Below are 23,843 nucleotides of genomic sequence, written 5' to 3'. Positions count from 1 at the left end.
TGGGAATATAACATTTGGTTTTCCGAAGAACCTCTACTTTCATTTTAAAAGAACTGGTAGATGGTCAAACTTGTAGCAGTTACTTTTCTTCCTCCTGTTTTGCTAATAGCAGCAAACAAGAGGTCAACTACAAACTGATTTCTAATTAGCCCTACTGAATCTTCCCGGAAAAGACGGGGATCTTGTTAAGCTTTGAAGCTGGGTGGAAGGCAGTTAATGGATTTATATGGAGTCTTTTAATTACCAGTCTTAAACAAATTTATCTTTTACTGCTAGATAGCACCCAAGGGCAAGAGGTAATCTGCTTTATAAACCTTAGAGTGATTTGCTTTATAAATCCTGGAGCTTAGGAAAGTGGAAAACTCTCTTTAAAGAGAATATTCTCTTCCACTAGAAATTATATTTTTGGCAGTTTTGTGAAAAATTTAGTGATGGATTCTTTGTGACCTCCCAGTGTATACATGTCAGCGACCAAAGCATATTCAACATGTAGGCCAGTTTCTTCAGCAGTTAGGCCTGTTCGGCGGACAAGATTATCCAAAATGAAACTGAGTGTACAATATTAATAAACCAATAAACAAATTGGCCTATCTAATATTTTGAGCAAATTGACTCTAAACTTCCTTTTCATTCAAAGCATTGCACCTTCCTGCCACATGCAAGTCTGTCCCTCCACATTCTTAGTCATCTCTATATTAGAAAGCCACTCGGTCTTGCAGAGGTCATGTAATTTGTGCGGTTTACTTTGTGTGGATGGTAAAACATCTGAGTAACATCAGAATTGGTTGAAATAAAAAAATTAAAAATCAGATCCATAGCCAAATACAGAAATATTCTAATTCAAAGTCTAGAGTTAAAAAGAAAAATAGTGACCGTGATTTTAATTTTTCAAAGTTATAAATGGCTCAAGATTAACAAGGAGCACCCTGTTTCTGAACTAGGTCAATTTAATTGTGTTTTTCTTGGATACTTTGCTTGCATTACTATGACATCTGCATCTCAGTCCTAGGTGAAAGATGGAGTTCACAAGGGATGCAGTGGGAGACCCCATCCCTAGACTGTCTCCCACAGCAATAGTACCAAGGATAACTTTCTCCAGATTTACTATGGACAAATTCACTTAATAATTCTTCACAAATGATATGCTCAGCTCCTGGGAGGATGGGGATCACTTTTAAACGCATGGTCTGTCTGTGTCCCAGGAAATGAAGGCTCAGGGATCACGATGTTAGCTTCACATTCAAGCGGATGACTCTTGCTCAATGATCTCCAAGGCGATGACCTCAGCACCCTCCTCGCCCAGGTTGTTGGCGGCTTCGTTCCTCAGGTCCTGATGGCAGATGTAAACCGGGATCTCGCCGGCTTCAGCTGCGGCAGCGGCAGCGGCTGCAGCAGCGGCTGCAGCGCTGGCTGCGGCGCGGCGGGGGTTCCTCCTCCCCCAGCGCTGATCCCACTGGGTTTTGAATTGGGCCCAGTGGCGCTTCACGGTGGTTTGGACCTGGAAGAGAAAAGACGACCTTGTTTTCGCATAACTGTCATAATTGACCTGAGCTAAGTTTATGAATGAGCACAATTCTAGGAGCTCATCAGAGGTTAAAGGAGGTCGAATCGTTAATTCTGATCCTAAGGACCCGTGCAGGATATGCTCTGATTGGGGAACGTACCACCTCCAGAGAAGAATTTACAAATGGGAGAAGTGAGTTGCTTGCCTAAGCTACCACTGGCAAGTGGTATTTGCTCTTTTGAGCAAAAGTCTCTTCTTTAGCTGTTCTATCCAATCAATGAAATTTGACTTGGTTTCATACCCAATATGGTATACATGGCATATCAGGGGAAAAAATTTACAAAAGTTTTTATCTGCTACCACCTCTGATAAGGCAAAAGCTTTCATCTAAACCTACACATTATTGGTTATGATGGAAACCATCGCACTGTTCTGGGTTTTATGATAATGGCCATCCATGGCTTGAGATAGACATGCCAGGTAAAAACTCTGGTTAATGGAGTGAAAGCTTATAAGAATAAAATTTCAATCTCTTTCTATTGAAAAACTTTTTTTTTTTTACAAATAGCTTATTACTATTGAAAAACTTCTAATACGTAAATAAGCTTATCAAATATACTTTATAAATATGATAAACTCTGTATTGAGCACAAAAGGAGAAGATGCTAAAGTCAGGAAGCTCTAAATATGAAAACCACAATAAGCATAGCTGAAAACAACACGGGCAGTGATGTTGCTTTCCTAGCTGTGCTTTCTACAGAACTGAATTCAATTTAGTAGTCAAATTAATCTTTCCTGTTATCTCCTAGCATTAAGTATTTACACATATGCTCCAAAGACTGTGCCCTTTGGGTTTGAGTTCCAGTTTGTTTGCTCTATGTTTTTTTTTCTTAGACTTTTCTCCTTTGTAAAAAGGAGATCATGACACTAATTCAGAGTTATGAGTAAGATTTACTGGGTTTTAAATCACGAGTATGGTGCTGGTGCATAGCAGCCATAATTCCCTACGTTGTCTCCTATTCTGTCCCCATGTTGACTCCCCTCTTACACCCACCACCTCCAAGGATTTCCCAGTCAATGTGGCTAGATTTGAGAGAGCTAAGTGTCTCTCTTAATATTATCTAGCACTTTTAGTCTCGTATCTGGCCTACCTCTTTATTAAGGTTATTTACTGGTTGAAAATTGATTCATGTAAGTGTTTTGCCTCCTATGGCTTTGTGAGCACATCAGTAGAAGAGGTATAAATGTCAGCTGTAATATATACATAGAAAATGGATGGGAGCCATGGAAGAGGTACAGGTAAGGAAGAACAGAACAGTAAAGAAGAATAGCAATTAGGACAGTGCTGAGTAACTGAGCATTGACTAGTTTGTTAACCCTCTGAGACATTTCTGTCTAGAAGTCAAGACACCAAGAGAAGACAAAGCCTGAAAGATTGGGTCTGCTTATTCTTTCTAATTGAAATGATATACTCCTTTACACAATAGTTTTCTACACTCAGCTACTGCCATTCTAAATAGCAGTAGGGAGACATGCTCCAGATGGACTAAACTTGGTCGGGGTTATTCTTTTCAGAAGGAATTCAGTCCACACCCTAGGTAACCTGAAATCTTGGCCTGATGGGTTTGTCCTTTAGGTATTTACCAAAAATGCCGCCATTTCAGTCACTCGGCCAGGCACAGATAGAAGGGATCCAGGTCCTATAAGAGCACTCAGACACCAGGAACAGAACTGCCATTAGGCAGAAGTGGAAAATTCCCATCCATCATTCTACTGCTTTTGCCTGAGTTGGCTCATCTCTCCTCCAAAGTGGTTTTAAGACACTTATTGCCTTGACCCTAATTCTCCAATATTAACAAACTGCTGGTCTCTCTCCACCAGCTATGGCTTCTTCCCATCAGGGGAAGAAGCCCTGTGTTCCCCTCTGACTGGAATGCCCCTCCCCTACTCTTCACTAACACCAAAACTTGTTTTTCAGGACTCAATTCTATTTCCCCAGAAACTTTTCTTGACCCCTTAATACAGAGTTAGGAGTCTCTCTTCTGTGCTCTTGTTGCACTTATTCTCCATTCATTACAGGTCTTGCTACTTTATATTATAATGCTTGGTATGTCTCTCCTATACAGTGAAATCCTTAAAAGCAGGACCCTTGTCTTGTTCATTTTCGTATTCCCAGAACCTGTCATGCTGTTTGGCATATAGCAGTTATTCAACAGATACTTGTTGACTGATTGTCAACATCCATTCTCTTTTAGCCAAGAAAATGATCACTAATGACTATATTATAATTAGTGCATTGGTATTCAGTAGTACCGGGGTAGGAGAGGAGCTGAAAACATCTAGAGCAAATCTAATAAGAAATTGAAATTCTCCTTCATGCAAATATGAAATACTGGGTTTTGATATAAGACCCAGAATCACTGCTTTTTGAGAACTTGAATTCCTTCCTGAGGTGAACTGTAAGGCATCGTATGTTAGATCATGTATAACTGTTACTGGATCTTCTCTCATGCCATGGCATATGCTTTTGGGAGCTGTTCTTGAGCTCCAATGAGTTGCTACTTTTGGAAATGATCAGAAGCAAACATTTATTATCTTAAACCAGCAACCAGCTGGGCAGGAAAGAAAGATTGTCTATGGGTAATATCATACCACCTTTCCATTTTTTTTCACCTATAGTATCATTTCACTGGATCTCATTCAATCCCATGAAAGAAAGGATCAAACTTTGGGTCAGGCACTGCCTCTGCCCACATTAGCCTTGTAATCTTGGGTAGGGTAGTTAAAGTCTCTGAGACTCCTTTCTTCAATGCAACTCTTCTACCTCACTGAGCTGTTTGCAGGATTAAATTGTTACAGTATGTATTTAAAGTGGCGTCTAAGTTTTTAAGTGTCATACAGGGAGGTTACTGTTATTATTGCTATTACTATACTATTATTATGGCAGGATGTTGACCTCAAGTCTTTAGACTAAAAGGAAACTCGTGTGTGTGTGTGTGTGTGTGTGTGTGTGTGTGTTGGAGGGTGGTGGTGCTAAGAAAATAAAAAGAGCTCTAATTACACACATAGTTTCTGATATCATACGTTCTAAACTAAGTGTTGACAGAGTGCTCTATCGCCCAGGTTTGCTTCTTCATGGATTTCTTTGCAATGTGTTTTTCTGTTGGGACAAGCCAAGAAGTGGCATTATTTGGGTTGTATTGTCTATTCAGTGTAGGTACTTAAGTGCTTTAAATGCCAAGTTTGTAATCTAGGAACCATCAAATGCCCTGTTGAGGAATTAGGAAATATATTGTTTCAACATATTTTTGGAGAAGTAATGTCCCCAGACAAAGGGAAATGATAGTTTCTATGGATTCAGCATCTCTCAAATACCAACACTGTCTTTATAGCTAAAACTTACACAGATATTTAGAGGTATCCAAGGCAAGTTTAGTGTAAGTTTAGAGTGAGTTTATAAAAGTGTCTAGCAGACACACACACAAACACATAAAAGTCTTTTTTTCTCCTCACCTGTTCTTTTAAAATAATCTCCATTGGAGTACCCATGCATGTTAATGAAGCACCCTGCCCAACATGAGGCCAAAGGGTTTGAGACCTATTTCATGTTTTTAATATTATTATTACAGAAATGTTCATAGCCTTCTATAATTGCATTCCTGAATTATAAACCTATTCTTTTGTGTGAAGATAAAAATCCACTTCAATTTGTAAACCACATGTATAAGAATAGACCCTTAGCAGGATGTAAAAGACACTTGAATAATTATAGTTTAATAGGGCAATTATCTCCTACAATACCACAGGTTAGGATTGATGCTGCTTTGATCACAAGAATAAGAGCATTGAATCTATTTGGAAAAAAAAAACAAAACAGAGAGACTTCATTGCTTCTGAAAAGCATCAGAAATGTTAGGAGAGACCAATGGGATAAATATATAAAGTTTGAATTGTATAAATTCATTACTCATTATAAAAACAATTAACACAGATCACTTTACATTTTCCCTAATTATATCAATTTATTTATTGCTACCTTTAAAAATAGAGCCCTGGACTGATGGTTTGAAGATATTTTTGCACCTGGCTCTATTGTTAACCATCTGTATAAGGCTGGTACACTTGGGCCTCAGTTTCTACATTTATGAAAAAGAAAATCAGGTTGGAATCTTTGTGGTTGGACTTAAATGCTTTTATCTTTGGCCATTGTTTTCCTTAAATTCAGTATAAGCACCAGCAGTTATGTACTGTTGAATGGAAGGTGGGGTTTATCCCTGGGAGTTTTGATTCAAAGAATGAAAAGATTTTCAGACTTGCTCCCTCATATCTTCCCCTACTGATGCTACAACTGAATAGACCTACTGCCATCTAAATTTAAGATTAAAAAAATCATGAGTTTTAAAAACACTTTAAATCCACTGGGAACTTAAAAAGTAGCTGGATGCTTTCAATGCTTTTTTATGACTTTTTGAAGCTGGATCTCTATTTAACCCTCTTGATTAGATGCTGAGGGGGAACTTCTGAATATTATTCATAAAGTTGCCACTGACATTTCTTTTCATCCTTTGGGAATATTATCTTTACTGGTCTTTATCTTACAGAATTTACATGTTCTACAGTTTGAGGTAATTGGGTACTGCAACATGATAAGATCAAGGTTTTCTTTTTTTTTTTTTACAAATAGTTTATTGTCAAATTAGTTTCCACATAACACTCAGTGCTCATCCCCAAAGTGCCCTCCTCCATGCCCATCCCCCCTCCCCCCACATCCATCAGTCCTCAGTTTTTGTCAGCATTCAAGAGTCTCTCATGGTTTGCCTCTCTCCCTTTCCCCCACCATTTCCGCCCTTCTTCTCCCCCTTGTTCCTCCGTCAAGTTCCTCCTAATCCTCCTATACGTGCAAACATATGATATTTGTCCTTCTCTGCCTGACTTATTTCGCTCAGCATAACACCCTCAAGGTCCATCCATGTTGTAAGATCAAGGTTTTCTAATTCCCTTTTCCTACCTATTCTCCTATGTTTGGGGAAGCTTTCCGTTCTAGAAGACAATAAATGAATATCATCTATAATAAGGTTAATATTTTTGAAAATATGTAACTATTGTGTTTCTTAAATAACATTTCCCTGCAACTCCCTCATTCATTAAAAGAGAGAGAGAGACAGAGAGAGAAAGACAGAGAGACAGCCTGAGCAGAGGAGGGTCAGAGAGAGAGGGAGATACAGACTCTGAAACAGGCTCCAGGCTCTGAGCTGGCTGTCAGCACAGAGGCCGAGACAGGGCTCGAACCCATGAACCGTGAGATCATGACCTGAGCCAAAGTCGGTCGTTTAACTGACTGAGCCACCCAGGTGCCCCATGGGAGTAAATTTCTAAATAGAAAAGCTTATCTTTGCATATGAAGTGAAAGCCTTACTGCTCTGAAAACAGAATTTTACTAAACCCATAGTACAGAGAACACACAGGATGTGACATAGGAAGAGTCCCTTGCAGACAAGAAAGGGAAGGAGGACCACAAAACCCTTCTAAGCCCCAGAGGAAGAGAAGAGAGAAATACAGAGACACAAAATGACCTTTCATTTCCCCTTCATGGGGGAAATGCCTGGAGAAATGGGGAGAAGAAAGAAAGCAGGAATAACAGTAACACCCCAGTATAATAAATCTTGCTCTTATGATTCTGAGGGCACAGTTCTAGAAATTGATAGCTCTGTAAAGAAGTCCCACATTTGGCCTGGTACCATGTCTAACTTGGTGCCTGAGCAGTGACTGTGACATTAGCTGAAGACAGATTCACAGGCCTTTCTCAGTGTGAAGAAAGGAGGCTGACTTCCCAGTCTCCTCAGAGAAACGCTATGAATCAGAACAGGGGTAGGGCCTGGTCAAGGAGACTTTGGAGTAGGAGTAAAATGATCTGTACGGTTCTCAGAAGTGGGAGGAGCCACCATGAGTTTCAACCCAGGTGCCAGGATAATGCCAGTTTCCACACACTCCAATCTGTTACTGTTAAACTGAGGTTCTCCTGATCATGCTGTTTTGATCTACAAACTATTTTATGCACAATGCATGGACAATAGCAAGAAACATGAAAAAGGAAGAACGTTCACTGCCTTGTTAGTGCTCTCTGAATTTTTAAGTTGCAGCTTGGAAACATTTGGGTATCTTTATAGCTGTGATCATTTAGAGGTCCCTTAGACAGTTAATAATTTACTGAAATTGAGTGGTCAATCCCACATTCTTGGAAGACTTGTAGGAACCATTTGGTCCATAAGCCCACTCTCACGGTCACCTCCTGATTCCTACGACTGTAATTCTCCAAATTCCTTCCCTGTTTCTAGTCTATTCATCCTATCTGATCCATTTGCATAACAGGGATCATTGATAACATACAGATAAAAATACAGAAATGAAAACCTCAATCTGCATGGTCTAACTGACATATTAACCCCCGAGATCTCTGCTAAAACTCAACATTCTGCCAGGCAAAGCCCAATCCCAACTCTCAGATGCAGCTGCAAGAATTTCCTGCATGTTCGAGTTCCCTGCCTGTGTTTCATGTTGTAAGACTGTCTGTTCACAAAGGGCCTCGTTGAGATCCACAAGCCTAAAATTCATGGGGCTGTGATATTACATTTGACACAGTAAGCAATTCTATCTTATTAGAAATGTCACACTTGTAGCTTCTTCTGGTAAAAGAATCTTAATTAAAATGGAGACGGTTTCTTTACTTCAAAAAGCAGAGATAACATACTCAAATGAACTAGAAACATTCAGTTGTTCAGAAGCATCCCTTGGCTCGCTTTCTTTGCCTGACACTCCCAAAGACCCCATTATGGTTAAAACACAGTAAGCACTGAGGTATTTTACAAACACATACAATCCTCTCGGGTTTTCAAGGCGTGCCCCATTCTGAACCTGATTTTTATATTAGCCCTATACGGATATTGCTTTAGATGGGAAAATTTATTTTGTATGGCACCTGTTACAACTCAAAAGACAGAGACGTATGTTCATAGAAACTGATATAAAGATGAGGTGACCTAAGTCCTATTTATTTTTTTAATTAGTTTTTGCTATTCTTCAAAGAACAACAACAACAACAACAACAACAAAACAAAAAGAAAAACAAAGAGACAGTTTGACAGCTGGCAGCATTTCTATCCCAGGCCTTCAGTCTCGCCCCAGCAATAGTGAATACATAATATATTTTTGTTGAATTAAGGAATGAGTTTATAGATGAAGGGAGGAACAAAATATACCAATTAAAAAGGAGAATGAGAATGACAAAAATCCCACACTGCAATGTTGAGGGTGGAGATAAATTATAGGTCACAGATGGCAAAATATTATAGGTGCTCCCTGCTGAACTGAAGAAATAAAGAATGGAGACTCAATTAAATATTAATTGATTATGTTTAGAAAACCATTCTCATTACTAATAGAGAAATATTTTTATTGCTCTCTTAATAAAATGTGACTTGCCTTGGTATAGAATTATTCTTAATAGGAGTCGATGTAAAATTATAAAAAATAATTGTATATTAAAATTCGTGTGGTATATAACTAGAGAACGTATACCAACAAAGCTCCAGGGGGGAATCATAGACATATTACAGAGCAACTAAAATATGAAAACAAACAGGTGGTATTTAGAAATTAGACTCCAACTCCCAAATAAATGCTACAAGCTATTTTTTTTTTTTTTTTAAAAAAAGACCTAGTACAGAACAGTGGAAGATGCAATTCATTTAACTAAGAATCAGAAATTTTGGGTTCTAGTCTGGTTATACAGTTATGACTGTGACACTGTGCAAGTCACATGTTCTTCCTGGAGTGTAGATTTCTCACCTGAAAAATGAGGGCGCTTACAAACTATGTTTCTTGAAGCCCTGGATACTCTGTGGTACAAATTTAAGCAGCTCCACTTTTTTTTTTTTTTTTAAATTCAAGTAAAATTAACATGTGTTGCAAGATTTCATTCTTTTTTATGGCTGAGTAATATTCCATTGTATGTATATACCAGATGTTCTTTATCCATTCATCCATCAATGGATTCTTGGGCTGCTTCCATATCTTGGCTATTGTAATTAATGCTGCTATAACTTAGGGGTGTACTTATCTCTTTGAATTAGTGTTTTCATTTTCTTTGGGTAAATAGCTAGTAGTAGAATTACTGGATTGCATGATATTTCTATTTTTAATTTTCTAAGGAGCCACCATACTGTTTTCCACAGTGGCTCCACAAGTTTGCATTTCCAATGACAATGAGCAGTGCCATTTTTTGCTTTACAGTTGGGGTCCTAGGCAAGATTTCATTGGAAGAAAGGGAACTCTGACTAAACCTCCCCTGAAAACAGTGGCCATATGGATCTCTAGATTTTACTGATCTAAATATTTAGATAATAAGTTACTTATTCAAGAATACTTTTTGAGTCTTAACTTCAGGGCTGTTTTCAAAATGTTGAATAAGTGATATGATACCAGCACTAAGCAATGGGGGAAAAAAAAAGTGATGAAGCAGGACAAATTGGCTGGATATTGGTTTTGCTCCAATGAGGACTTGGGTTTTCCAAAGGAATGGGAGCATGACTTCTACTATGGGAATCCAGAATAGCTTTCACTACTGCTGCTCAAGGTACTGACTAACTTAAGGTGCCATCCAAGGAAATCAGAATGTAGCTGCCTGTCTGGATAGTATCTGCAATTGTACCATAGCAACATAGATGAGAGCGAGCTTCAAGTAGTGGAAGAAACATGATCCTGCAAGTCATGAAACCCTGTGAGGTCAACTGTAGAAGTGAGAGCAAATGAATTGTGTACAGAAACCCTTTGGGAACTGTAAAGTGCTAGCTTTATATAAATGAGTGATGGTATTATGTGAAATGCTTACCTCGTTGTTGCAGAAGCAGTAAATCACGGCAACGAAGAATCCCTAAAAAAGGAGGAAAATAGAGTTGAAGTTATTTTTGTGTGCATTATGTTATATAGGAATCAATAGAAATAGCCTGGAGAAGAACATTTCACTATCACAATAGCAAGTCAAGGTTTGAGAAAAGCAATTACTAGCACTCATATTCAGTGTTTCATTACAAGAATATTCCAGTTTAAAAGGGATATAGCTTCCAGCTTGGGGTCCAGTGGTGGCATTTCATACTGATAGAAGCATGTGCTTCTCTATCCTCTGTTTTCATGGCATTGGTGACTATGATGATAATAATCCAGGTTGGGAAACTGATTGGCATTGGTGATGCTGATATTCAAAACTTTTAATGAAAGAAAAACAAATGTGGCCCTCAAAATACTGGAGAGGGGGAAGGAAAGGTTGAAAGGATGGTGGGAATAGAAGCTCTGTCCTCAGTACTGTGCAGTGGGTCCATCCCTGGATAAACATTTGTCCTTAGGAAGATGCTTTCATAAAGCTCATACTCCCCATTTCCTTCTTCAGTTTTGAGATTCAAGAAAAGAGGAAACAGGCAGTGAGAAAGAGAGAAGCTGTATCCGTTCCAGGTTACATATATTTGAAAAGGTCTTCTAATCATCTATGAGGCCTAGAAAATGGTTCACCCTATGTCAACTAGCTGAGCAAGTAGTTGAATAAATATACCATTGGTTTCTTTACCTGGAAATGAATCAGAGAGTGCATCAGATAATCATAGATCTTCCCAAGCATCTTGTTGGATGGCCTCCAGGGAAAGACGACAAACTGGATTCCCAGCAGGGGCACCAGGATCAGAGTGGCCCTCACAGCCTTCAGGTACATGTGCGATTCCGCCTCTTGGGTTTCCCTCAGTTTGCTCACAAGCACCCGGACGATGTTGAGCAGGAAGAAGAAATTGACCTGCAAAGATACGATGTTATGAGCAAATCATCTATGTCAGTACTACTGAAGGGTGCCCCTTTCTTCACTTCTTGTTTACCTATTCCTGGGAGCAGATGTCACCTCTGCAGGACATGAGAGACAGCTTGTGACATGGTGTGATTTGCTCAGCATTGCTGGGAGCATCAGTATAAGCAAAGAACATTTCAGACATGAATTAACGTTTCTTTTTTTTTTCCAAATGAGAAAATATTATTTCTGCATATGTAAATATATTAGGTTCAATTCTAATGAGGGAAGTTTATTTTTTATTTTGATTTTCATAATTTTTACAAAGGAGCATCATAGATGACACTTTTCGATCTTGCTTTCTGGTTTTTGCATTGCAAAGATTTTTTTCTTTAGGCAGGACTACTTAACCAGCGGTGAAATGGGGACCGAAACATTTATCTGTAAAGTATATGTAGTGGAGACAGCTAACCTAGCCTTCTTTTCTTTTTCATAACATCTTTTTTAGAGACAATCACTTCATTGAGGTATAATGCACATTCAGTAAAATGAAGATTTAAGTTTCCATTCAAGAAGTTTAGAGAAAGGTGTGCACTTGTGTAACAATCACTCCAATTAAGAAAAGAGCATTTTCATCACCCCAGAAAGTTCTCTCCTGTTCCTTTGTGGTCAGCAACCCCCTCCCCTCCACCTCAAGCAACCACTCACGTCTATTACCATAGAAATGGAGTATTATATAGTATGTGCTTGTTTTTGTGCCTGGCTTCTTTGCTTTGACATAATCTCTGTGAGAGTCATCCATATTGGATATATTAACATTCCATTCATTTTTATTGCTGAGGAGTACTCTATTATATGGGTAATACACGTAACTGTTCATTCATTCTACTGTTGATGGAAATTGGCACAGTTTCCACAATTTGACTATTATGAATAAACATGCTATGAACATTTGCATACAAGTCTTTGTGTGGACATACGTTTTCATTTCTCTTGAACAAGTACCCAGGAGGATAACTGCCTGTTGATATGATAAGCCTGTATTTAACTTTATAAGAAACTGCCAAACTGTTTTTCAAAGAGGTGGCTTCATTATTTGTTCCCTTCAGTACTAGATGAGAATTTCAGATGTTCTCCACCCTTGCCAACACTTGGTATGGTCACTCTTTTCAATATTAGTCATTCTAGTGGTTGCCAAACTACTTTTGGCTGTGATGATTAGTTTTGAAACCAAAGTTGTTTTTAAAATTTATTTATTTTTAAATGATTAGAATGAATCTTCAACCTTGAAGAGAAGTAACACGATTGCCCCCCAAAATTCAATAAAGGAGAGAGACCATTAGTAATAAATAAACTCTTATGAGGTGTTGGAAATATTCAAGACCTAGATTGGTGGATCTTTGTGAGGACTGTCAGGCTGGTAAGTACGTCGCTACTCTGGGGAAGGGCAGAAGAAATTGGCTTTGGACTGGAGAGACTGGTTACTAATGAATACTTGTTCAGTATGGGAGCAGAACATGGTGTATGACTCAGACTATTTTTATTTTTCTCATTCCTATCCCAAGAAAATATTGTCTTTGAGGTTGGTGGGAAAATTAATGTCTAAATACTAAATTTGATGGTTCTGATGCTGGCCACCATATAGTAAACACTGAGTAGAAACAAAGAGGTTGGAAATAGATGCAGATGGTCATATTTTCCCTTATCCCAACTTCTTACTAGCTATGTGATTTGGGGTGAGTTTACTTGAATCGTTGGGTCTAGTTTTCCTACTGAGTAAAACTAGTCCTGATATATCTACTTTGAAGGGTTGCTGTTAGAAACAGCATGGCAGTGTATGAGAAGTGCTTGAAATACTTTAAGTACATGCTGAGAGGGAGTTCCAATGATGGCTCATGTACCAAAGATGAAATGAAGATGGTTTTGTTTGGCAGAGACCAGGGGAAGAGGTGCAGATGGATTCTGTGGATTTTTACTTTCTTTGCAGAAACATTTTTTTTCTTTACCATTCCTCAAAATCTTGATTTTTACTTTTAATTAGAAGCATTTAGTTATAGCATTATTTAATGAAAACTATATTTTTCTTATGGTAGGTGTAGAAATGAACTTATGCCCCTTCCCCAGTTGTGTTAAACATTTTTTTTCATTTGAAGATCTTCAAGTAAAATTGTTATAGATGATCTCATTATGGGTTATAATTAAATTAGCCTAATTTTGAAGTTTGAATACACATGCTACACAGATCCATCTCTACAGAAATCCTCTCAAAGAGGTAACACTTAATGAATTTAAAAAGCAATTCTCAATGACAACAACAACATAAATAAAAAGCAATTCTCACCACCAGTGCTGCCATCACGGGGCCATGGATGATGTAAAGCAAATGGGTTTCCACACTCAGCCAGCAGCTAAAAAAAAAAAAAAAAAAGGAGGCAGTACATGAATATAAATGCATTTTATTTACAAATATGTTCACTTAAAAACCACCAAAATACTTACTTGTCATTGAAGTACAGCGCCCGAGTAATAGCATGGATAGTGGTCGGCACCAGCGGGAACCCTAAAAATGTGAAAAAGTAGAGATCACACCTAGCGTCCTGTCATAAGCTACAAGTAGGGTTACACAGAAAATGGTAGATTATTTTCAAAAACAGTGGCAAATTTTAATGTCTCTGTCAAAATATTTCCCTGATGTTTTTGCACAAAGTATTGTTGGTCAAACCAGATAAAAATGTTCTTGGTTTAAACATCATGTGCTTTCAGAATTTGGTTAAGAGCATTTCTAGGTAATTAAAAACCTTGTACAAATTATCCAAGATGGTAGGTACATTATTACTCTCATTATGATGATTATACCATTGTTGTCTGTGATGCTGATGATGCTGATGCTGATGATGACGACTATTAGCTGAGACCAGAAATCTTTTCACTGTGTGTGAACTGGATTCTGCTATAGAGAGGAGTTGGGTCACCATGGAGGGAAGTGACCTGCGACATCTTATAGGGGCATTTGCCTGATTACTCTGAATGCCTTGATGATGTTCATTGTGTTTCTTATATATAGGCTTCTTGTATTTCTGTCTATGTATATCTCATGCACTGTTCCTGTTTTCTTTCCATAAGAATACTTCAGAGCAATACTGCATTACCTACCCCTCTGTACATTCTGGATGCAGAACCTTTATTAAGACAGCTTTGTATCTACTTCCCTGACTAAACTTGAAGGGTTAGGTAAAAAACAACTTTGAAATTATAAATGGAACAATGGAGGTCTTGACTGGCAATGCATTCTGTCAGGGAACATCTTTTCAAAATAATTTTTCATTCTATCAGTGTAATCTAGAATGAAGTTGTGATTCTTATAAAACAAAATTTGTTTTCCCTCAGAGGTATCCCTGCCCAACAGAATATTCTTTGATTTGGTTGGGATATATGTGGAAAGAGTATTTAAAATTTTCAGCAGATTAAGAAATGTATCTGAGAAGTGAGTTAGACCTCCACGCTTTTTTACAATTTTTTTTTAAAAAATTTACTTTTTTAGAGAGAGACAGACAGACAGAGACAGACAGGAGTGTGACCAGGGGAGGGGCAGAGAGAGAGGAGGAGACACAGAATCCAAACCAGGCTCCAGGCTCTGAGCTATCAACACAGAGTCAGATATGGGGCTTAAACTCACAAACTGCGAGATCATGACCTGAGCCGAAGTCAGACACTGAACTGACAGAGCCATCCAGGCACTCCTAGACTGCCACACTTCTATTTTCTGCGAGTTATATGCCAAAAGAATGCCTCAGAATGTTTTTATCTAAGAACAGCCTCAGCTTCTTAACCCATGAAGCATATAATTCAATAGGGCCACTGATTAAATGCTTGACCTGAGAGAACTTTGAGTTAGATTATTTACACAAAACATAGTTGTGTTTTATTAACAGAAGTTCTAACATACCATTTCCCCACTTGGGTTTTAGAAATAAATTCATTCTCTGGATTTATTCTGAAACCTACATTTTAGAATTAAACAGCAGAAGAAGCATATTGAGATCTCATTCCCACCACATCGTTTTGTAGAGAGGAAAATGTGTTCCTTACCATACAGAGGAGCATAGACCCCATATCTGTCAATTCGTAGTGCTCTTTGTCTTGCTCTTGCCACCAATGCCTCTTTTTATGCAGTTTGTTTTCTCTTTCCTCTTCCTCTCATCCCCCCAGGACCCCAAGAGCTATAACAACCCTTCCTTCTACTAAAGTTGGTGAGAGTAAGAATAATCCTTTCTCTCTAGGATTCTTTTTCTAGGGAACTAGATAAATTCTGTGTGTTCATTGCAAAAGTCCACAGGGGGAATTTCCTTCTTTGATTTATAACAAGAGGAGAACCAGCAAGGCGATGAATCAATCGGAAGAGGGTTGTAAAATAAATGACTTTTCTGAAAACTAAACTTCACTATTTAAAGCTACTTCGATTTGAGAGAAGTCAACTAGTAAGTGGCCCCGTGCAGATTTGTGAGGGGGTAACTACCAAAAGAAGCATTCTTTCACTTTCTCTTGGGAAGAACTGTACTACCAGGTACTTTTCTCCCAGAGGGTGATGTTCATAATATCTCTTATAGTCTTTAGGATCTGTTCCAGATTCTGGAGTGGGTAATATTATTCACACCTGAAATGAATGGATGGGGTGTATGTCACCTGGAATCAGAGTTAGGTCTGAGGACATATCTTTCTTGGGCCAGATTTTCTGCTGTCCCACTTTCATACTCTTTCAAAGCACAGGTTATGCCTTATTTCATGGCATTGTAAAATTTGGGACCTATCATACTGTTTGGGAATGAAAATAATTTCAAAAAGACAGTAAAAGTAATATCAAGTAGAAATGTCTTCTCTGCTCCGTTAAATTCTTTAAAGATTCTGTGACACTATTCTTTTTGAGAAGTCATTTCAGTTGCACTTTTACTTGTTTTCCCCCCATCCAAAGATAATACTTGTCTAAAGTTCTAAGACAGAACTGTTGCTTTAAAATACATCACCATGGTTGCTCTCAATTTTGTTCTTAGAGAGGGTAAAGAGTTTAGTGGAATTATGGAGTGTGTGTGTGTGTGTGTGTGTGTGTGTTGGGGGGTGTGGGTGTGGGGGAGTGTTTGTAGGGGGAAAGAAAGATAGATTTATGTCTGCCATGCTAAAAAAATAATTGCATTTTAGAACTTTATTGGTTGACTATCTGTCTTTCCAAACATCTATCTAAGGGGAAGTGCAAATCCTCATGCTTTTAAATTTATGATTCTATGCTTACCTTACTGAGTGCAATGTTCCTTAGGATTCCACTTCAATCATTCTGATAAAGTTTTAAGTTTTTTCTGATTAGCAAAGGTTAAGGTATTCCATGAATGTTTTACTTATTTTTATTGCCTTCTTTTTGATACAGCTGAACAGCCTGTTCTTTTTTCCCCTTGAATTGTTTATGCATGTTAAGCAGATGTCTTCATCGAACTCTCTGTGATGATGTCAAAAGTTTTATAACTAATTCACAATGCATCAGTATGGAAAGAGTAGTTATAAATTATTCCTTCCAGAGTGCCCTCATCTCTGCTGAATGTCACAGGCAAGAATAAATTTATACTCTTTTGCTTCCAGGGAAAATTTTCTGAGTATGGCAGATAGATGTTTTTGAATAGTCAAAAACAGTACAAGAAATGTGCCATATATTTTATTTCATTGGAAATAAGTAAAACACATCAGACAGAAATGGGGTGTGTGTGTGTGTGTGTGTGTGTGAGAGAGAGAGAGAGAGAGAGAGAGAGAGAGAGAGAGAGAGAGAGAGAAAGAGAGAGGGAGGGAGGGAGGGAGGCTGGGAGTGTGATGTTATCTTCAGGTCTTCAGTTGAAAGGCATCTGACCAGCACCAATCATTACTATTGTGATGGTCAGAATTACTATTGGGGACATTAAACTATATCCAGTTGATTTCTGGTATGATCAGCTTTGGAGGACTAGAAATCTCTGACAAGGTATATGTGAGGCTGAGATTGTCAGGGAAAGGTAAGATCAGCCTCCTGTGGAAAGACACAGCTAAAAGAAAAAAAAATAATAAAGGACTATTTTGACCTTTGTATTCTGACCTGTTTTGAGGACAAGGAAGAGCAAGAGAACCTAGCACTTGATGTGGGACTGGCAGGATAGTCACAAGCCTGATTTCTAATCTCGCTGGATGATTTAAGTCACAGAATGAGGGGAGCATGAAGGAGCAGCCCACAAGATGAGATGGTTTAAGGTGTATTTCAAATGGGCTGTCTGGTTCACAAAGACCCTTCTCCCATTTTTTTTTCTGGATGGGTCATCCATCCACAAACATGTCTGCACTATGTGATTGATATCCCTCTCAAAGTCCTTGGTCATGATTTATTGAACCATGACTGGCCCCCTAACTTCAGCTGGAGCAATCAGATTCCCTTGTCCTGCTATTCACAATTGGGACTTAAGAGACGAACATCTACCTAGTGCTTTTGTGTACCTGGAACAGAAAAAATTGTGAGCTCAGGAAAATTTGTTTACCATGAGGATTAGGGGAGCAGAGACCCTGTGATCTATGTTCTGTAGAGAAATAGAAGGGTTAGAACATAAACTTAGGAAAAAAAAGAGACAAAAGATAGAGTGGGAGTCTTCCTGGTCTTTCAGTAGCTGAGCTGTGTTTCAGCCCTTGACTTCCATGAGATACTCTAGATTCTGATAATTTCTCTCTTTTTGCTTAAATTAGAAAATTGTATTCTGTGTTACTTGCAACCAGTGTCAAAGCATCATTAGCTCAACAATGAGACAGCCCAAAGATCTGCTGCACTAACTCAACATTATAGACTTACTCTATTGGTTTTGGGTCACGTGTTTTGTTAAAGTCCATATACTCCTGTTAGAGAGGGTGTTATAGAAACAAATATTTCATAGGGCCAGCCCTGGTGTAGATATGGAGATTTTAGGTCACTTATATGACTTCCCAGACATATTTCCATACATTGGTGACAGTGCCTGCTGAGTAGGGGGTTTAAATACAGAGTGATGTTTTAAGAAAGCCTTTGGAATATCTTCTCTCCTCATTAAATCTTTCCTCTCTTATCAATATTTTAGGGGTCCCCCAAAATGCTGCATTAATGGGCAGGTTTAATTGAGGGCAATTCACAGCCCCTGCTCCAAGAGCCATCATTACCCTGTTAGTGGAGAATAAGGTAAGCTTTTGGCTCTACGGTTAGGATCCTCCTCTGGTCTGGGAGGTTCACAGGATGTCTTTTTGTGATAGGGCTGCATGAGTTTTTGTCCCAAAGCTTTCTCCCTCTCCCTTCCTCACTATCTGTCTAGTTCCCTTCCACCAGAGTGAGCCATACCTTAGCATCCCTGGGGAAGGGGAGAAATTTTAGAGTAGCCTCATAGACCTCAGCACCCAAAGTCAATCTGTACAGAAGCAGCCATGGTTTAAGCAACCAACCACAGGCTTTTCAAAGTCATTGCCATGCACTGTGGTGTCAGGTAGGCTCCATATGGAGTCCCATGAAGTTATTTCTTCTTCAGTGGGGCTCTACTCCCTGACTTTTCAATGGAGGAGTTGTTGATGGATTTCTAGGAAGGAATGTTTTTGAAGAAGGGGAGCAGCAGCTGGATGGAGGTGACACAGAATTCAAAATGTGAGACTCTCCTTTGCTCTACAAACAGGTGATAAATAAAACTGAAAGGAGGATCTAGTCAGATCTTCTCTCAATCAGAACGCGTTTGTCCATCTGTTCGCTAGGTCTGTTCCCACAGAAACACATAATCATACCCCTTCTTCTCTGCACTGACCTCTGTGCCAGTCACAGTCCATATCAACTTGTTGATGGGCTTCTACTAAGCTCTCCAGGAGACTGAACTCCTGCCTCCAGCTGCGCCCCATCATTCCTCAAAAGACCTAGGCCCCTGACTCTTCTCTGAGACCAAGACTAGAAGAAGATTGTAAATACCCAGACAGAAGTGAAGGTGGCTGGAAAAAGTACATACCCCAGCCCAAGAGATAATACCAACGCAGGTGTTGCTCCTCAGTGAACACAGCCACCACGATGAGTGTGTGCAGGTAGATTCCCTCACAGAGCATCCAGAAATAGTTGCACGCCATCATGTACTGGTGAAAAAAGTGCAGAATCTTGCAGCTCAGCTGTCAGAAAGAAATGGAGAAAGTCAGTGGAAGACCCTGGCTATGGTTTGACAGTGAACACAAAGTACATGCGAAAATGAGCCAAAGTATTTGCATTTAGCCTGCATGGGCATCTTCCCACGGATTTGTGGACATGCGTCCCCCTCTATACCCACAAATCAGAATGATAGTGTGCAGAGCAGTAGTATTACAGGTAAAGAGCCATCCAGGGCAATGGAAGTCTAGTCCTCAAAATGCTCTTTTCTTGTTACATTCTGGTGACTTATATAGACTAGACAGGTTGATTTCCCTGCAATATTTCTGAGGCCCATGATTTTTGAGAGCATCCAAAGATTTTTCATGTGACTTTTATGGCCCTTTTTCTGTGGCCAATGAGGCAAATAACCCAGAAGTTGTTAATGATGCTCCTAAAGTTCATTGATCTGTTGGTGATGTCTCGTTAGCAATACAGAGGAGAGAACTAAGTGATACATTTTTCAAAAATGAGCTAGGAGCTATGCTGAACCCAACTGATGTGAGTGATTTTGTTTTCAAATGGGAGGCTTAGCTTCTATATTGGGATGCTAACGTTTGGCACACAGAGATTAGGATAGCATTCTTATTTAGTACTCACTGCAGATGTAGGAGCCATACCTCTGGGGGAATCAGAGTAGCTACATACTGTTGTCTGTAGATAAATAATCACTGCTTCAACTGCATAACGGAATATCCTAAATTATTTTGTAGTCACATTTAGAATAGAGATTCTCATCTTGGCACTATAGATATTCTGGACTGGATGATTTTTGGTTCTGGGGTGCTGCCCTATGTATTGTTGGGTATATAGCAGTATTCCTGACCTCTGTCCACTAGATGCCAGTAGCATCCCCCACCCATTTGTGAAATCAAAAATGTCTCCAGACATTACCAAATACAGCAAAATGCCCCTGGTTGAGGAACACTACCCTAGATACCTAAATACCTAGAGTATTTAGTGCTGCTTAACTCTTAACAACAATGGTAACAACAACATTTAGCATTTAAGACTTGGGGCATTAGAGATGATTATTTGCATTATTATTTTGCCAAATGCTCTGCTTTACATATTGCATTTTGAATCTGACTAATTTCAGGCCTTCTTCTTCTTCTTCTTCTTCTTCTTCTTCTTCTTTTTTTTACTAAATAAGGTAGCCATAGCATGGCTGTCAGTACTGCAGTAACCTTCTTAGGACTACACATTTCTATTTAATGCAGAGCAGTAATAATTTATTTGCTGAAATCCAATGTGCTCAGTCCTTCTGGGACTCATAGAACATAGGGAAAAGCCAGCTGGGTCCACAAAAAGGCAAAATACTGCCTTTTCAGTGATAGAAGCAACTTCTGATTCTGACCAAAGTGGAACAGTAATGCAGAAAATTCAAAACATCAGGTAATCCAAAAGTAATTAATATTTGGCTTAGGAAGGCACTGGATTTTTTTTTTCTTTCATCTGAATGCCTTCCTGATTGGAACTATTTAATTTTATATTAGTTTGTATTTGCTAAGCAAATACTTGCTATGTGCACACGACACTCAAAGATATATGTGAAATAAGAAACTCAGTTGACACTCACTACTCTTATTTAAAAAGCCCTACCCCTCCTGGGTCAAGATTCCAGTGGAGCTGCTTTGGCGGCTCCCACTTGTGGAGGAAGGGAGAGAAAGAGGATGAAGATGACAGCCCTGTGCAAAGATGTGGTTCTGTGTCATCCACAGCAGCTTTGGCTTCATGTTTTACATACAGTCAATTCTCATTACTCACAGTTAGTTATGTTCTATAAAGTCGCTACAAAATCTGATTTGGCAAATGCTGAGCAATTGCTCCTAGGGGAAATACAGGGTTAGGTTCCCGTAAGCCTCTGGTCAAAATATTTCCATCAACCAATCAATATATAACTTTGTTTTCTGTTTCTGTTTAAAGATACCTTATTTAATACATATTTTTGATTTGTTAACATTGAACGTATGCCTAAGGGAAACTCATCTAACGTACATGTTTTTTTCTGTAAGGTATGTCACAGCAGACTTGTGCTTAGGAATATGATAACACTTTGGCACTATGCTTGGGGGCTATTTTAAACAGTGAAATCACCCAACAAAAGCACCGAAGTGTGAAAAGCATGGCATTTAAATAGACCATGAAAAGGGCATTTACACTATAAGAGATGAAATAAGAAGACAGAGTGTTGCCGTGTTCAGCTTCAGCTGGGAACGTGTATGTCAGGTGACAGTGCTTTTTGCTACTCCGTGAATATCTGTAAATGGCCATGAAAGCACTGAGGATATGGATTTTGGACTTACAAATAAATTTTAACAAGTAGGCAAATTTGCAAATATGGGATCTGTCAATAATGAGGATCAATTTTATTTGGGTTCAGGGTAAGATATTCTTTGGAGGACAAGTGGCTCAAGAGTTCACAAAAATTCTGAAAACCATCAATCTTCCCCAATATATCACGGACATGATTGGATATATACAGGTGACATTGATTATAACATTTTATAAAATTGATCACCACTTAGATCAGCGGTTCATAAGTAGGGTTGTTTATCTGTATCACCTGGGGGCCACTTACAAAATATACATAACCAGACCTCATCTCCCTCCTGTATTTTCAAAATATTTTAGGAGTTTCTAATGTACGTTCTTAGTAAAGAATCATGTGTCTGAGATATTCAAGGTCATTCTGTTGCATTCAACAGACATTTACAGAGCACCTAGCATGAACCAGGAACTATATTAACTCTATGAATATCAAGATGAATAGGCAGAGTCATATTATCTCTGACTTGATTATAACCTTTCCCTCAAGGTTGAGGTGGGTAAACCAGGTAGTTATTCAACAGAGAGACAGGGCCTCTTGGTGAAGGTTAATCCTTCACATCATTCTGGGATGGTTTTCTGCTTAGCAGAATGAGGTATTAAAAGATTCACTCTGAGATCAAATAAGCTAAATAGCTTTTTGGCTATTCTTCCAGGGTGCAGTCACAATACTTTAATTTGGTTAGAGTAATGATTTCCCAAACTGCAAGACATAATACATATTCAAATATGACTAGATCACTCCCAAGTAAAACAATAAATGTTCCAAGCCTGAAATGTATGGAATTTGTGAATTATGTTCTATTTTATTTTGTTCATTAAAATGGACAACAAGGAGATAATTCTATTATAAATGACATGTATCCTAAGAAGTAAAAGCAATGGTATCCACTTTGGCTTTATATAAATTGTATCACCATTTAGTGTCTTTATTATCTGCTCACAATTCAATAAAACATAAAATTTGTTGAGCAATAATGTCACTATCAAGGGAACAGATCCTACAGTTTTCTTAATTGGGTACACTCATCAGACAAATCTATGTTTTTCATCAAATGGCATGAAGAGCTTTAATTGTACTGTGATTAAAAATGGAATTGGAATTACAGAGCAGAAATTTTCTGTAGTCTAAAAAATTAAGTTAGCCTCAAAATTCTATAGAAGATAGATCCTCAAGTGTGGATTTTATTCCAATTCTATCTCTCTTTTTTATGTTTATTTATTTATTTTGAGACAGAGAGAGAGAGGCAGAAAGAGAATCCCAAGCAGGCTCCATGCTGTCAGTGCAGAGCCTGACACGGGGCTTAGTCCCACGAACGGAGAGATCATGACCTGAGCTGAAACCAAGAATCAGATGCTTACCCCACTGAACCACCCATATGCCCTCCAATTTTATCTTTCAATCCCACTTAAAAATTCTTTCCATCTGTATAGCATAGAAAATATTGTGTGTCAGTGTGTTTAAGAACCATTCAGTGGGGGAAAGAATGCCTCCATATGAAAACTGCTTTGGAATTTTTTTTTTTTTAAAGAAAAGACCAAGCCTAGAACAGGTAGTCAATGTCAATGTTTGGAGGTGTTTTTTCCATTGTACTGGCGACAGGGGAAGGACTTTGTGTTGAGAAGTAGAAAGGAAATCAGCACTGTTCCGTGGAAGCAATGCAAGCAACAGGGGATCACAGACTATATCCTACATTTAAGCCTTTGAAAAATCTACCATGAACCATTCCTGGTACCATATGCCCTATGGGTATGTTACTAGGTCTAAAAGGGAGCCAGGGAATATCATCTTGCCTCTGAGAACTTATTCCACCATCTTCTGAAATGCCGCATAATTTCATTTCTTTAGCTTGAGAGTGTTTTCCTTATTAAAATGGCACACCTCTAGAAAGGATTGCTCATTTAATCCTATCATTTATAGAAAGCTTAGAGTAGAAGAATTGAAGAAATGAAGGGAATGGGGATGGGGGATTATAGGAAATGTAGATTTGGAAGGTGCGATAACAAATGCT

At 38.6% G+C, this 23,843-nt stretch overlaps 1 protein-coding gene across 2 annotated transcripts in view; it reads right to left on the bottom strand.

Annotated features, from left to right (window-relative positions):
* Nucleotides 1–1,170: 1,170 nt before the first annotated feature.
* CALCR (calcitonin receptor) overlaps nucleotides 1,171–23,843 on the bottom strand; it is a 61,336-nt gene continuing 38,663 nt past the window's right edge. For both annotated transcript variants that reach the window (XM_077776243.1, XM_077776244.1), the window contains 6 exons: nucleotides 19,337–19,490; nucleotides 13,827–13,887; nucleotides 13,669–13,735; nucleotides 11,121–11,339; nucleotides 10,392–10,433; nucleotides 1,171–1,498 (listed from right to left, as the gene is read on the bottom strand). In XM_077776243.1, the coding sequence (XP_077632369.1) occupies nucleotides 1,241–1,498; nucleotides 10,392–10,433; nucleotides 11,121–11,339; nucleotides 13,669–13,735; nucleotides 13,827–13,887; nucleotides 19,337–19,490 (801 nt within the window). In that variant the 3' untranslated portion in view covers nucleotides 1,171–1,240. The remainder of the gene's footprint in view (nucleotides 1,499–10,391; nucleotides 10,434–11,120; nucleotides 11,340–13,668; nucleotides 13,736–13,826; nucleotides 13,888–19,336; nucleotides 19,491–23,843) is intronic.

The sequence above is a fragment of the Crocuta crocuta genome, unplaced genomic scaffold, assembly GCF_008692635.1.
Source record: "Crocuta crocuta isolate KB4526 unplaced genomic scaffold, BGI_CrCroc_1.0 scaffold37, whole genome shotgun sequence".
Lineage (NCBI taxonomy): Eukaryota > Metazoa > Chordata > Mammalia > Carnivora > Hyaenidae > Crocuta > Crocuta crocuta.
The sequence above is the reverse complement of the archived record's forward strand: the minus strand, read 5'-3'. Positions and strand labels throughout refer to the sequence as shown.